Source organism: Ammospiza nelsoni, chromosome 4 (assembly GCF_027579445.1).
Source record: "Ammospiza nelsoni isolate bAmmNel1 chromosome 4, bAmmNel1.pri, whole genome shotgun sequence".
Classification (NCBI taxonomy): domain Eukaryota; kingdom Metazoa; phylum Chordata; class Aves; order Passeriformes; family Passerellidae; genus Ammospiza; species Ammospiza nelsoni.
Window position 1 is genome coordinate 55,432,239 of NC_080636.1, and position 13,498 is coordinate 55,445,736.

The 13,498-nt window shown below is 45.3% G+C and overlaps 1 protein-coding gene across 3 annotated transcripts in view; it reads right to left on the minus strand.

Moving 5' to 3' along the window:
• Window positions 1–486: 486 nt before the first annotated feature.
• Window positions 487–13,498, minus strand: part of AFF1 (ALF transcription elongation factor 1) — a 67,362-nt gene continuing 54,350 nt past the window's right edge. For 2 of the 3 annotated variants that reach the window (XM_059470178.1, XM_059470177.1), the window contains exons 12-21: window positions 13,005–13,102; window positions 10,929–11,169; window positions 10,042–10,133; window positions 9,390–9,453; window positions 8,457–8,593; window positions 8,151–8,222; window positions 7,430–7,523; window positions 7,284–7,327; window positions 6,262–6,506; window positions 487–3,636 (exon numbers count right to left, since the gene is read on the minus strand). In XM_059470178.1, the coding sequence (XP_059326161.1) occupies window positions 3,515–3,636; window positions 6,262–6,506; window positions 7,284–7,327; window positions 7,430–7,523; window positions 8,151–8,222; window positions 8,457–8,593; window positions 9,390–9,453; window positions 10,042–10,133; window positions 10,929–11,169; window positions 13,005–13,102 (1,209 nt within the window). In that variant the 3' untranslated portion in view covers window positions 487–3,514. The remainder of the gene's footprint in view (window positions 3,637–6,261; window positions 6,507–7,283; window positions 7,328–7,429; window positions 7,524–8,150; window positions 8,223–8,456; window positions 8,594–9,389; window positions 9,454–10,041; window positions 10,134–10,928; window positions 11,170–13,004; window positions 13,103–13,498) is intronic. The other variant, XM_059470179.1, reaches the window with a different exon arrangement.

The following is a 13,498-nucleotide window of genomic DNA, read 5'->3' on the forward strand; positions in this document are numbered from 1 at the left end:
CTCCTCATACCCCTTCAGAAACCAACCCACAAACTGAGCCCTGCAGCACCTTTGTGGCACGCACAGAGCAGGACCCTTCAGCCACCACTTGTGTGCCTTGTCTCCTGCTTTCCTAATTACCTCCCTGAACTGTCCAAAACCAACCTGTGGGATGCTCCTGCCAGGGAGGGCTCAGAGCCAGGCCCTGCTGGCTGCAGCAGCTGGCCCAGCACAGCCTTCCCTGCATTGGATTTGGGAGGGCAGGAGGAACATGTCCCAAGCCATGATGCTCCTGCCACTCTGAGCATCTACATTTGCACCACTTTTGGTCATTCAGGAAAGGGCAAGGGGTGACAAATGGGGCAGCAAAGGGAACAAGAGACTTCTTGTACAGAAATTCATACCTAAACCTCATTCAGAGAGGAAACACTGAGTCCATTCAGAGAAAAGCTACATTAGAATTTCTCTGCAAGAAGCTGAGAACACAAGGACTCTTGAAACACCTCATAACAAACATTCATTTATTGTTTATTTCCCCCATATGAATCAACCATCTCAGAAATTCCATCACACACAGGGCAGAAAAAGGTTATATACAAGAGGGACATACATCCCCAAAATAAGATGCACAAATTTATCGTGGAAACCAAGAGGGAGGGGAGAGGACAAAACCAAAACCAAGGACATTGCAGTCAGACTTTGACTTTCAGTTACACAAGAGATCTCTATCCCCATGTAAGTGGGGTTTTCAACTATTAAATAAATGGCATCTTAAAAATAGAATATTTGACAATTTCAACGCATGTATTATTATTTCTTTTAAATAAATATTGCGTGGAAATGATGCTGCTTTGCCACCATAGCTGCCTCCGTTCTTTCTGGGATTAAACAATCACCCCTGGTTTTCCTTGGATTAATGGTTTGCTTCTGAATGGCAAATGCTATTTCCTCCACTGCTACATTTTGATTTGTGTTTCTATTTAATTTTTGTTTGTTTTTTTTAAAGGCCTGAATAGGCCCAGGTGAAAATTATGAGCTTCCTTCCAAACCCTCTGCAGGCCTCTGACCTGGCTCAAGGTTGAAATATGATGGCTTTTCTTAAAATTTCCTATTATGTGAACAGTCTTTCCCTGTGTCCTGAAACAAAACCTAGCTTCCTGCTGTGGAGTGATGCTCCCACAGATTGCTTTTGAACTGAGAGCCCCCAAAGAGCCCCCACACGCCTGTGACACAAACTGCCTGTGATGCTCTTCCCCTCAAAGCCCAGGGGGTTGGTGCTGGAACGGGGGCAGCCCTCACACAGCCACTCCTGCACAGCAGCAAGCAGCTCTGCTGGCAGCAGGGAGGGACATGGATGCACACAGAAGGAAAGTACCAGGACACCCCTGCCCCTGCTGCCCCTTATGCTTTCCCCTCACACTCTGCTACGGTTCCTGCAGGCCCCCACAGTGGTTTCCAAGTTCAGTAAAGCTTTCATCTTTCCTCCTCCTCCTCAGCTGGTGATCCTAGAAATAGCTTTGTCTGAAGACAAAGGCCAAAGGTGGCATCGATCCACCAGCCTGGGATCAAGTTCCAAAGTGCACATCAGCCTCCAGGCTGGCTGCCCATCCCCACACTTCCTGAGAACACAACAGTTAATGCTGAGCCCTTCTCCCACCCTGCTCACTCTGAGCAGTTGCTGCTCCAGGGAGGAGGAGTGCAAGCAAAGCTTGATAGGTAAAATGGGGAGGGGGGACATGGATCTTCCTCCCACTTGTTAGGACAGCTCATCCCTGAAACGCTCTGAGGCTTTTAACAAAGTGAACGTGAAAGGCCAATCCCTTCAACGTGCAGAAAGGCACAGCCATGATCCCGGTGGTCCTGCCCTGCCAGGGAAGGTGACAGGAGAGCTCCCCTGGGCTCGGGACCAGCACGCTCCCATCACCTCTCCCAGAAAAAAGAGCCCAGGCTTCCCCATGGCCGGGACCACTCCTACAGAACCCACTTTTGGAAATGCAAACCTTTTGCTGATATTTATTCACTGTCCATTTTCATGAGTCTCACACCCATGAGCAGGTATTTTACGAAGGGGGTACTTCTGCACATCTGCAGAGCTGTTCCTCCCTAACTGTGAAATTATGTGGAAAAGGGAGCTGATTCTTTCTCACAAACACAATTATTTTGGGATACCATCCTTCTCTTCTCCAGTGCCAGGGGTCTGTGAGAGAGGGCGAGAGATGTGAGAGGGGACCAGCGGGCTAAGGCACACTATTGTGTATGAGGACGGCAGGATGCTGCTGTCACACCACAGGGAATCCTTGGGGAGAGAAGGGTGCCATCTCACTGAATACACAAATGCCATGGCTGCTGCCCTCACTGATACTGTGACAAGGAAAATAATGCTTGGAAACAGCTCATTATTCCCTTTCTTGTCCCCTTGACAGGTTTCTAAGTCACTGGGCCCATCCTATGGCATGGCTGATAGAACACAGGAGTTGCCTCCCACACAAAGACGACCCTACTTTGGAACAAATCTTGCTCTTAGATATTCACCAAGACACTCAATGGTTTCAGGCAAATATCCAAATGCAAAATTTATCTTATGTTCCACACTCAGCCACTTAATCCCTCCTTAACCAGAAGCAATTCCTTCCCCATGGAAGCTCTTAGAACAATGTCCAAGCAATCACAGTGAACCAGTGCAGCTTTCCACCCCCACCCACTGAAATGACAAAAAATCAGCCCCACAAAGAATCCTCATGGTGACATCTCACAGCAAAGAGGCAGAGCTATTCCAAACACACCACATCCTTTTGCCACCCCAGCTGTGTTTGGCTTGCAAGGCTCCAGCTGAGCCCTCAGTAACACAGCTGGAGTGCCTGGGGCATGGATGACAGCACAGCAAGGAGGACCAAAGCAGTGATGACTTGAAAAGAAAACTTGCAGCACTGAAGGCAGTGGCTTCCTCAGTTTTGTCAGTTGGCTGACAAAAGCAGGAGGGTGAGGCTGGAAAGCAGGCAGAGCAGATCCTGTTGCTGCTTTTCCTGTAACACAACGCTGTTGGGTGCTTGATGAGGCTGCTACTCGCTCTCTGAGGAACAGAGACACCAAAGATTGCAGCTGTGCTTGCAAAAGCAACTCCTCTGGCATGTTGTCTGGGCACACAACTGCTGCAGACTGTGGGATGTTGCATAACCACCTCTGGAGGCAGATTTCCTTCTTGTCAGCATCATGTGCAATTATTGTCCTGCTGGTTATTTGTAAAAGAAATGTTTATAGACCATCAATACATCGGGCCATTCAGACAATTCATTGCACTTCGTAGTTTTAAAGGAAGGTGCCATCCTCTGTCTCTTCTTTTTCAAGGTAGCAAAGTGCTACCCTAGAAAAACACAGTTCAAGGGTTTTCCAGTGTAGCCAGATAACTTCCAACTTTATTTAAAATATTTTCCCTTGCAGGTGCTTTGTATTGAACAATTAAAACAAAAATTAAACTGTTTCTGAGGCTTCAAAAGTGCAAAAAAACTTCAAGGTATTTAACCACCTGGAGAACCAGTTAAGGCATATTTGCTTCCAGTCTCAGCCACTGTAATCCCTGTCTGATGTAGTGTACCAGGTCTGTCAGGCTGCTGGTCAGTGCCAGGGCACTTGTTGCTCTGCTGAGTTCAGCAAAAAACTCTGGGAAGAAAGGGAGAGAAAAGAAAACATTTGGTTGGTTTCATACACCAGGCACACCTGACAGGTGAGGAGTGACAGCAGCAGCACAGCCAGCTGGCCAGTCCTGTTAAACAGTGCAGTGCAGAGAGCCCAGCAGTGTCACAGGGCTGACAGGGTGACCAGCACAGCAGGCAGTGCAGGCAGCAGGAAAACATTTACACACACACTGAGACACCTCCTCATGTCCTCACTTTAAAGGACACAGAGACTCTGTGGTAGGGCAGCAAAAGTTTAAGTGTTTGCACCACAGTCCCTGCTTCAAATTTCTCCCAAATTCTAAACAGGACAAATCTGAGTGTCTTCCTGAGCAGCACCCAGAAGCACACACAGCTGTGCTCCCTTTCCTTCTTCCATCCTCAAACCTTGGAGATATCAGGATTTCTCTATTTGTGCAGCTTGCCAGGCTATATACTGCTCTGGTTTGGATTGCTTGTAGCTGAGCATGTCAGGCAGATCTCGCATTCCTGCCATCCCATGCCAGCTCCAGGCATCCCACTCCTCCTCCTGCACAGGAGGTGGCTCTGGCAGCACAGCTCACCCTGCTGGGAGGGCTGGCAGGCTGCAAGCCCTGCTCTGGGCTGGCAATCATTGTGCAGGTGACCATGAGCTGTGGGACATTCCCACCCCTGTTCCTTTGCAGTCTCCTTTCCAAGACATTCCTGCATGACCTGCCTCCCACTAACACAGACCGTATCCCTCACTCTTCAGCTCAACCACGTTGCTAAACAGCTTTTCAGAAACTGGCCATTCTCAGCTCTCCTTTCTGACATCCAAAGATTGAAGCTAGAGGTGGAAAAATTCTACTTGGCTGTGCAATGAGCTCTTCAGAAGCAGAGTGCACAACACTTCCTTTCTAATACTTGCCAATGCAGAAGCAGGGAAACCATTCCCTCAGATTTTCCTGCTTTTGTTTACAGAATCCATGCCTTCCATGGGGAATGGAAGGAATTCAAAGCCCCTGTCTGAGCAAACAGAAGATAACCTGATCTGTCAGCACAGCACCATGTGAAAGGAGAGGGACTTCACATCCATGCCTGCAGTCTCATCTTGTCCTTGCAGGGATCCACAGTACAGCCTCGTGATCCACAGTGCTGCTCTGAATTACAGTGAGGAGCTGGCACCTGGCAGGGCACCCTCCAGAGGGCACTTCAGCTCTGCACCAGTGACTTGGACAGCAGTTACAGCTCACTGCTTCCCAATAGCTCAGGACTTCCCTGCTTATAAGATCTGGATAGCTAAAGGCTGCTGCTCTTTCTTCCTCTTCTTATGCCCTATGAATTGCATAAAAGAATCAAGGATGTGGCCTTTTTTGCTCATTCTGTGTTTTCACTCTCTGTACCTCTTTGTATATTACACTGATTATCAGAAAGTTCCAGGTCTGAAATGCTCCCAGCTGTCCTGAACAGTGACACCACCACCAAGCCTACATGAGTATTTACAGGTCTCTGCACAGATCCTCTCCCTACAGAGTATTTAATCCCCAGTCGTCATCCCCCTACGCCAGGACCAGCCAACAGAGCACGTTTTGAATTAAGTCTTGACTGATGCAAGGCTGTGCTCAGGCTGCCCTCCCACACATTTTCCTCCATGACTCACTCCTCTGGCTTATTAGCACCATCCACTGCTCCTATGTGCCAGTCTTTTATCAGCCTTTTGAGGACAGAACCAAAAATGCCACACATGAATTGCTGCTGCAGGCACAGATTTGCTCAGAGGACAGCCAACAACCAGTTTTTTATTCAAAGGTGACTTGGAAAGCCTTTTGATTTTCAGCAACTGCCCTCATTAGTGTGAGGATTTTTACAGCCTTCCAGCAATCCAGCCAGGCACATTGTGCTTATTTTCTTTTGCATGTTTGCCAACAGGTCATGGCAATGCATCTCTTCACCCACACTGGCTCACAAAACTTTGTGTTGTGTGGAAAATGACACTGCTGAGGCCACGTGGGATGACAAGATCACAGGCTGGACTGCACCCACCCTGTGGCTTTTGTGTATTCACCACTGCTTGAACCAAATGACAATACAACATTTTTAACAACAAAACTGTAAAATAAAAAAGTTGCAGCAATTCTAGGAATTGCTGCTGGCAAATACTGGGCACCTGCCCAGCAGGGAGTCAAATTCAAGTGCTGCTCAGCTTCTCTGTTAGGCAGAAAAGCCAGCTTCACCATTTTCAAGACAAAATTACCTGGAAATTTAACAAAAACTAAAACACAAGGCTACAGGCCAAAATGATACTTTTAAACCCACTCAGAAAAGCTCAGTGCCCCAAAGAGAAAGACAGAAAAAACCCAAACCCTTTACAGTTCTTGTGTTACCACCAAGCAAGTTGGCTGGTTTCCTGCACTCGACACCCTCATGCCTGAGCTCTTGGACATTTGAGGATGCCAAAAAAACCTTTTAATGGGAACACTCATCAATATATCACCATCAAGTATCTCTGCCAATATACTCTGGCAGAGATATTCAACATATTTCATGCTTTGAACTTTAAGAATGGTGCTTGCTGCACTGAGTGTCAGGATTGAGGCAAATACACACATAACCATGACACATGAGACACAAAAGAAGGGCAAAAACTTACCTTTATTCTTCCTGGCCAGTGCATCAGCCTTTTCCCAAATTTCATATGCATGGAGGATATAGGAGGTGATGTTGACATAGGAAGAGGTGACACTGGAAATATGACAGGAGACAGTGACAGTAGAGCCAGCGCTGTTGCCAATGCTGCTGTGGCCAATGCCATTGCTATCATTTGATCCTGACTGAGAACTCACAGATCCAGCAGGAGAGGGTATTGGAGAAAGAGGAGAAGGCAAGCCTGTGCTTCTGCAGCAGAAAAGAAACACCATCATAAACATTCAGCTTCAGAGCTAAACATCTTTCCACAAGGCTGCCTCATGCCAGGAGCTATCCAGTGTCATCCAAGCCTGCAGCATGGAGTGAACTGCTGAAAAGTGAGATGTGTTCAGCTACAACACAAGCAATTGTACTTTGTGCAAGGCCAAGTTTTTGGAAGTGATTTAGAAGGACTCTACTCAACAAGAGAAAATGTGGGACCAGACACTGAAAAGGGCCACCCATCCATCTTCCAAAATCTACACCTGCTTGTGAAAGTCCTCACCAGATTACCCAAGTGTTTTCCCTAATGCCTTCCAAATCAGGCACACTGAAGCTCCCCTCCTGAGGAGGCTGGAGCTTTTGGCAGCTCCTTAGAGCAGCCAGGTCAGCCTACACACATTTATTTATAGACCCAGGGCAGATAAATGTGGTCAGCCGGCCGCCTTCCAGACACAGCCTGGCTCAGCACACCCCCACCACTTCAACCAACCTAATTTTAGCCTCTGGTATGACAGGGCTTCCACCACTGCTCTCAAGAGAACACTCACTTCTCAATGAACTATCCTATGCAAGGTGGGCAAAAAAATGTAACTGGAATCAGCACCACTGTCAAAGTCCAAACAACCTTCTCTCCACCACAGATTTTGAAAGACAAAAAAAAATCTGTCATTTCCTCTCTGCCACATGAAATGACCACAGAACACAGAAAAGTCCCTACTCATTGTCATTGAAACAGACACATGACAACAAATTTTTAAATCTTACCTTGCAACACCTGGAGAAGGTGCTTGTATTACTCTGAAATTACTCTGCAGCAAGGAATAAAAGTCTAGTTAGTTTTGGATTGTTCAGCTGACATCAGTAACCACCGCAGCCATCCAGCTGGCAGCTTAGTGATACCTGTGCCCTACCTTGAAGTGGTCATTCAGGAGTCTGGAATACCTCATTGCAGTGTCCTTTTTGTAACCAAACATTGCCATGTGCAGAATGGACTGGCAGCGCATGCTGTGGACAGAAACACACCCGAGTGTCAGTGCTTGTGCCCAGCCCTCATCAGCCTTGAGGGATGCAGGCAGGCACACCTCAGCTCTACTGCAAGGTCAGGAAGGCTCAAAATTTCTCCTCCTTCTGATCATGATAAAAAAAGACTTGATGAAAAAAAAAAATCTCAAGGGAAAGAACGAAACAAGGAAGGGCCTTCTCTGGTCTTTCATACAAACAGGTGCCCAGGCTCTCAAAGGTGCCAAAGGCTGAGTAAGTCCCCTTCCAGAAGTGCCTCATCCATGTTCAGCTACAGTTTCACTTACACAGCTCAAACATGGACAGCCAAATCACATTCTTTCACCTTAGGTGAAAGCCCTTATGTGCTCTCAAGTTACCATGAGATCAAATTTTAAAGTCTGTGCCTTCTACATGTGGTCCCTTGTGATCTCCCAGCTTACTTTAGAGATGTTTAAATTCATTCTGGTTTTCATACTGCTTTTTTTTCCTGTTCCTTTATATTGTTGGTTTTTTTTTCCTTGCATAACTCTAACTCCCATTTAACTCATTCCTTCCCCCCTGGAAGCAAGGGACCTTTCCCTCAGTTCCAAAGCAGTGCACAAAGGAGCAGAAGCAAGCACAGTTACTCACCGTAACACAGCAAAGATTTTTCCGTGTGAAGAGACTGAGGAGTCTGCAAATGGTTTCAAAGTCATGATGAATCTAGGGAAACAGAATAAACAGGACCTTGTCAGCCACCAGAGCACTCTGAAGCTCGACAGTTCATGAAAAAACTCTGCATGCCATTTTTTTTAAAGCAGTTGGAAAGAGAGGAAGCCTGCCCCAAGTCCTTAGTCCTGGCACAAGGAGCTTTGTAAGATCTTGAGCAGAGGGCTGTGTGTCAAAATGCCCTCCCCTCCAAACATGCCCAGCTGTCACCCTCTGAAAGCCACTTACTTGATGAGAACTATGGTGTCACTGAGTATGCTGTAAGCTGATTTTGGTTCCAGCACATCTGATTCCAAGGCAATCCCATATTCAATGAATAAAAGGGCAGCCTCCAAGTAGTGAAAGGCCTTTCCAGTCTTGTCAGTCTGTTGGGAAGAAAATTCTCACTTTTTTACTAAGACCAAACACACTTCTCTCAAATATACTTGAACTCTCTTTTCTTCCTAGTTAGGCAGGATTTGAAGAAAGAAAAAGATTTCAGTCTGACCTCTGGGTGAAAATTAAAGGGTTCTCAGCAGAACCCTTAATGTGATCCCAGTCTTCAGCTTTGTGGGCTCCATTTGCTCAATGGTTTCCTTGAGTAATTTATTATCTTCACTTTTTCTTAGATACTGTTGTCTGGTCTTGGAGGCTTGCCTCACAGCGGGGTTTCCCACTGCAGCATTCCCTCACTTCATTTTCACAGGTAAACAGAAAGTAGCAAATGGACATTATCTGACTGAGATAATTATCTGCCATAATTAGCAAAGCAATATGTTCACTTGTGCACACTTAAACTGCACAGAGCAGAAAAAATCAGATCTGCCAAGGCCACTTCCAAGTCTCAGTCACCAGCAAATCAATAACTGCCTGACTTTTCTGACTTTTTAAACTGTCTTAAAACTAACTGTTCCATCTGTTTTCCAAGGATGCCTTTAGAGCTCTTAGCAAAGCCCTTTACAATGCCAGATCTGAATCCCATTTTCTAGATGTGTTTGCATCCCAGAGAAACATCTGACTATCTGGCAAATAAAGACAGCCTCCCAAGACATGACTGAACCCACTGCATGTGTGGAGTATGGAGTCAACCTCATGGTAGCCAGTGACCCTCATTCCCACCCACAGGTACCAGGGCTGAGAGCAGGAGCTGGTCAGCATTCCCAGCACAAGGTCAAGACTTACCATTGCATCAGCTTTGTGCTTCAGCCTCTGGGCCTGTTCAATGTAGTATTCCTTTGAATGTTGCCTAAATTGGGGACAGAGAGGAAAACCAGATGAAAAAGGGTAGGATAATTATCAGTTTTACTTTGCTATCTAGATGATGCTATGGGGTGATTGATTTCTTAAAAAATATATGTTGGAATAATATTGAAAATTTACATTTAGAAATAAAAAATTAGCAGAGGTAGGGCTTCCATGGGAACAAGTTAAATTCCTCATTTTCGGGGAAAAACAGTAGTTATATCATCTATCATTCCTCAACTATAGACCCATAAATAAATTTTAATTGAAACAAAGTAAATTTGGCAGCAACCACACACTTATCTGAGACCAAAACTTGTATTCAAGTTACTTGCTTACGTGAGAGAAAGTCCCTAATTTCCAGAGCAGCTTCCCTCAAATCAAAACTGTTGTAAAACTTTGCTTTCTTGTAAACCTTTACTTTGTCATGGGTGGCATGAGAAGGTAGTACAGGGCAGATCTCACACACTTCTCGCCTCTCTTTCCTCCCAAAGAAGTGCTCAGGAAAAAGCAGAACCCAGAGTGGCCTCATGGCCAGCCTTGTCTCATGCCTTCAGGAAGTAAAGAGGAGGGGTGTCAAACAAAAACTTACTTTTCAAACTTGAGCAGAGGTCTCCTTGGCTTAGAGGTACCATTTGGCATAGAAGGCACTGGGAAAGGCTTTGTGACATCACCAGCAGATCCCTGGTAAAGGACAGAGATAAAGCTGGTTAGAGAAATATGCCTAAACCAATTCCAAAGCCCAGCTTTCCCAAATTTCAAGTGAAAACGTTTATCTGTCCCAAGCATAGTCTGTTGTCCAGGCTCTCTTCCCCTTGCTTCTCACCTGACTGCTTGTCATGCCTAACACCATTCAAAGTTCTCCCAAGCTCAGAGAAATTCAGCAGCAGGTTTCCTTGCACAATGACTAAGAGAGCAGTGAGGCTGCAAGCAGCACAGTTTTCATGTCCTCTAGCCAAGGCAGAATGATAAGATCTATTCACACTTATTTCCACCTTAACCACACAACAATTTCTGGTTCCCCATTACTAACTACAGGGAAAAGGAAAAAGCAAACAGAGCTAGCTAATGCAGTGTCCACAGTCTGGCTTAGCACACAGAGTGACATCCCAGACCACACACCTGAGCCTCCAGTAAACTGCCACATAACCAAATTTTGTAACCCAGAAATGCAAATAATCAGCTGCAAGGATCATGAACCATTTTGTAAACAAGCTATAAAAGCTTACACCTGGGCTGTAGTCAATGCCATAGGTTGCTTGTTTTCTTATTTTTAAGCAATCCCCTCTTTCTTTTTGTAAGCACACTTATTTTTACATCAATACATGAGTATTGTATTAGCAGTTGCCTGCAGTCTGAAATGGTAATTAGCATAAACATGACTCCCATGCCTTTGGACCTTACAGAGTATGTTTCTGAAGAGAATCACATAGCACCCATGTTGGAGGAAACATCCCACCAGTTATCCTGGATACCTACTTTGATGCCCTTGGACAGTTCCGTATGATTTCCCTCCACTTTCCTGCGCTTGGCAAACGAAGGATCCTTGTGGTTGCTCTTGTTCTTGGCAGGGTTATCCATGGCAGGCAGCTCATCAGTCTCATTTCTGGGTCTCTTTTGGGTCATCTTGGCTGACTTTGTGGCAGGTTGTGCAGCGGACATGGATGGCAGTGGCAGGAGCGCATCTTTCTTCTGGATTTCACAAGAAGCTTTTGATGCTCTGGAAACGGGAAGCAAATTCATTAATATGGTGTACATACATTGTAGGGATTTTTTACAAACTTAGTTACATCACGTGCCAATTCTGTTAAACTGCTCTGGAAGTGGGAGATGACTTGTTAATACATAGAATTCAACAAAAGTGAAACAAAACTTTAGGGTCTTCATTGTGCTTTAGACAGCAAATGTTCACCCACCATCCACATATAAGCAAGCTGCTTTTCAAGTAGGAGTAAGTCTCAGAACTTCTCCTTGGAGCAAACACTTGTAACCAGAACATCAGGACATTGCAAAAAAAGCATGCCTCCAACACAGCTCCTTTTCACTCAGTGAGGGAGGTGATTACAGCGACTAAAACCCCTGGGACAAATCACCCAACAAGGCAAATGAACTGCAGCACTGCCTGCCTCTCCCCCTTTTGGCAGATGGTATTTTCTATGGTCAGAGATACTCACCCTGACACTTGATCCTCTATGTCCTTTGATAGCATTAAGCTAAGTTCCTCCTTTAAGACTTGCTAGATCAACTAGACAACACTCACAAAGTTGAGAGAGACTTAAAATGCTATGCTTTTAAATGGCAGAGATTATCACATTTAGTAACATTAGATTTCTGATCATCTGAAGTTAGGATGAGCAGCCCTAAGTAGCACCAAATAGTTCTAAACTTTGTTTCACCACTGCTCATTTACATATTTTTATTCAGTTTCTCAAAGTTTCCAAGGAAACACTGAGCAGGGAACCCCAGCTTGTGGACTGAAACATCAGAAGAGGAGGAAATGAAGTTTAACCAGCGAGGAGACTGAGGTGTGATGGTGCACATCCTGCCTCATTCTGCTGTGCATGGGACAATCCTCTCCCCTCTTCCACCACACACTTTTCCCATGGTTTGGTCTGCACTCACATCACACACTTGCTCCCAAGCTTCTCCACCTTGGCACAGATGATGCTCCACAGAGCACAGAACCATCACCTGACCCACCCAAGTGCACACTCTTCCCAAAAATCCATCCTATTGTTCCCAGTCCAAAAACCAGAACACGACTAAAACAGATGCTCATTTTCACTGAGAAAAAGAGAGGAATAAGCCCCAGAATTAAAGCTCTTGCATGACTACCACAGTTCAAATATCCTTTCACCCAACTAAATGGCAGTCCCAATTCTTTAGTGCTTCCAGAGTGAGTCAGTGTTTTCTCTTCAGAGAAACAGTTTACTCCAATTGTCAGGACACAAACCTCAATACTGCATACCAATCCAAGCCAACACCTCAAATTCAAGCCACAAGCAAGCAGGAATTGAATGCAGTAGCCCATGACTGAGGCATGAGTCTCTCCTCTTGGGAACACTGCCCAGTTGGAAACATGCTCTTGGAAGCAGTCACTGGAGCAAAGGGCTAGCCAGAATGCTGGCAGTGCTCTGCTATGCAAATTACAGGGGAAGCTCCAGCAGAGCTACCAGAAGCACTGCAAAGGCTGCACTGGGAAAAAAGAGGAATTCCTGGTCACAAAGGCCACCTGAAATTGCAGACAGTCAGGACTCAAAAGGCACATTGGTTTTGTGTCCATTGGGTCACTTAGGAAAACAAGGCAAAGACAAGAGGATGACTTCAGTGGAGAAGGGAAATGCTCACTGCCCTTCCCCACCCACACCTACAGAGCTGCTTTCTGGACTGGTTGCTTCCAGGATGTAAAGGCAATACTGCTGTAGATCAGGTTTCAGAAGGAAAATTATGTTAGAAGCAAACTCATGAGTATAAGGATACAGTTCCTTGATCTTAGCTCTTTAGGAAAGACTTGGATTTATACATCCTTCTGCCATTCCACCACTGTATACTCACTTCAATTTACTGGAGTCTTTGTTAGCTGAAGACTGCAATAATTTGGGGTTTTTTTCAGATTTCATTTTCTTCCTATCAGTCTCCTCCTTCTCTCCCCTCTAATAGGAAGGGAAAAAAAAGGAAACATAAAATCACTTAGGTTTTCAAAGTTCACATAAAATATAGACCAACACAGCTAAGTTTGATTGAGTCTGGTTAAAAAAAGAAGAAAACATACCTTACTGGAACCAACAAATTGCAGACCCACAGCACAGAAGATACAGATTGCAAGGTCATTGACAAGTAACCTAAAATGACATTTTATCTAATTTTGCCTGGATAGATTAATTGCTTTGCAGTGGCAGGGATGGAACTGCTAAACCTGTTAACAATAACCTGCTAACCTACTAACAATAATCAAAAGCAAAGCACTTTCATGTGTGATACTCCACACTGGTACTCCAGATGCGCAGAGGGTTTGGTTTTTATCATCAAGATGCTGACATAGGTGAAAT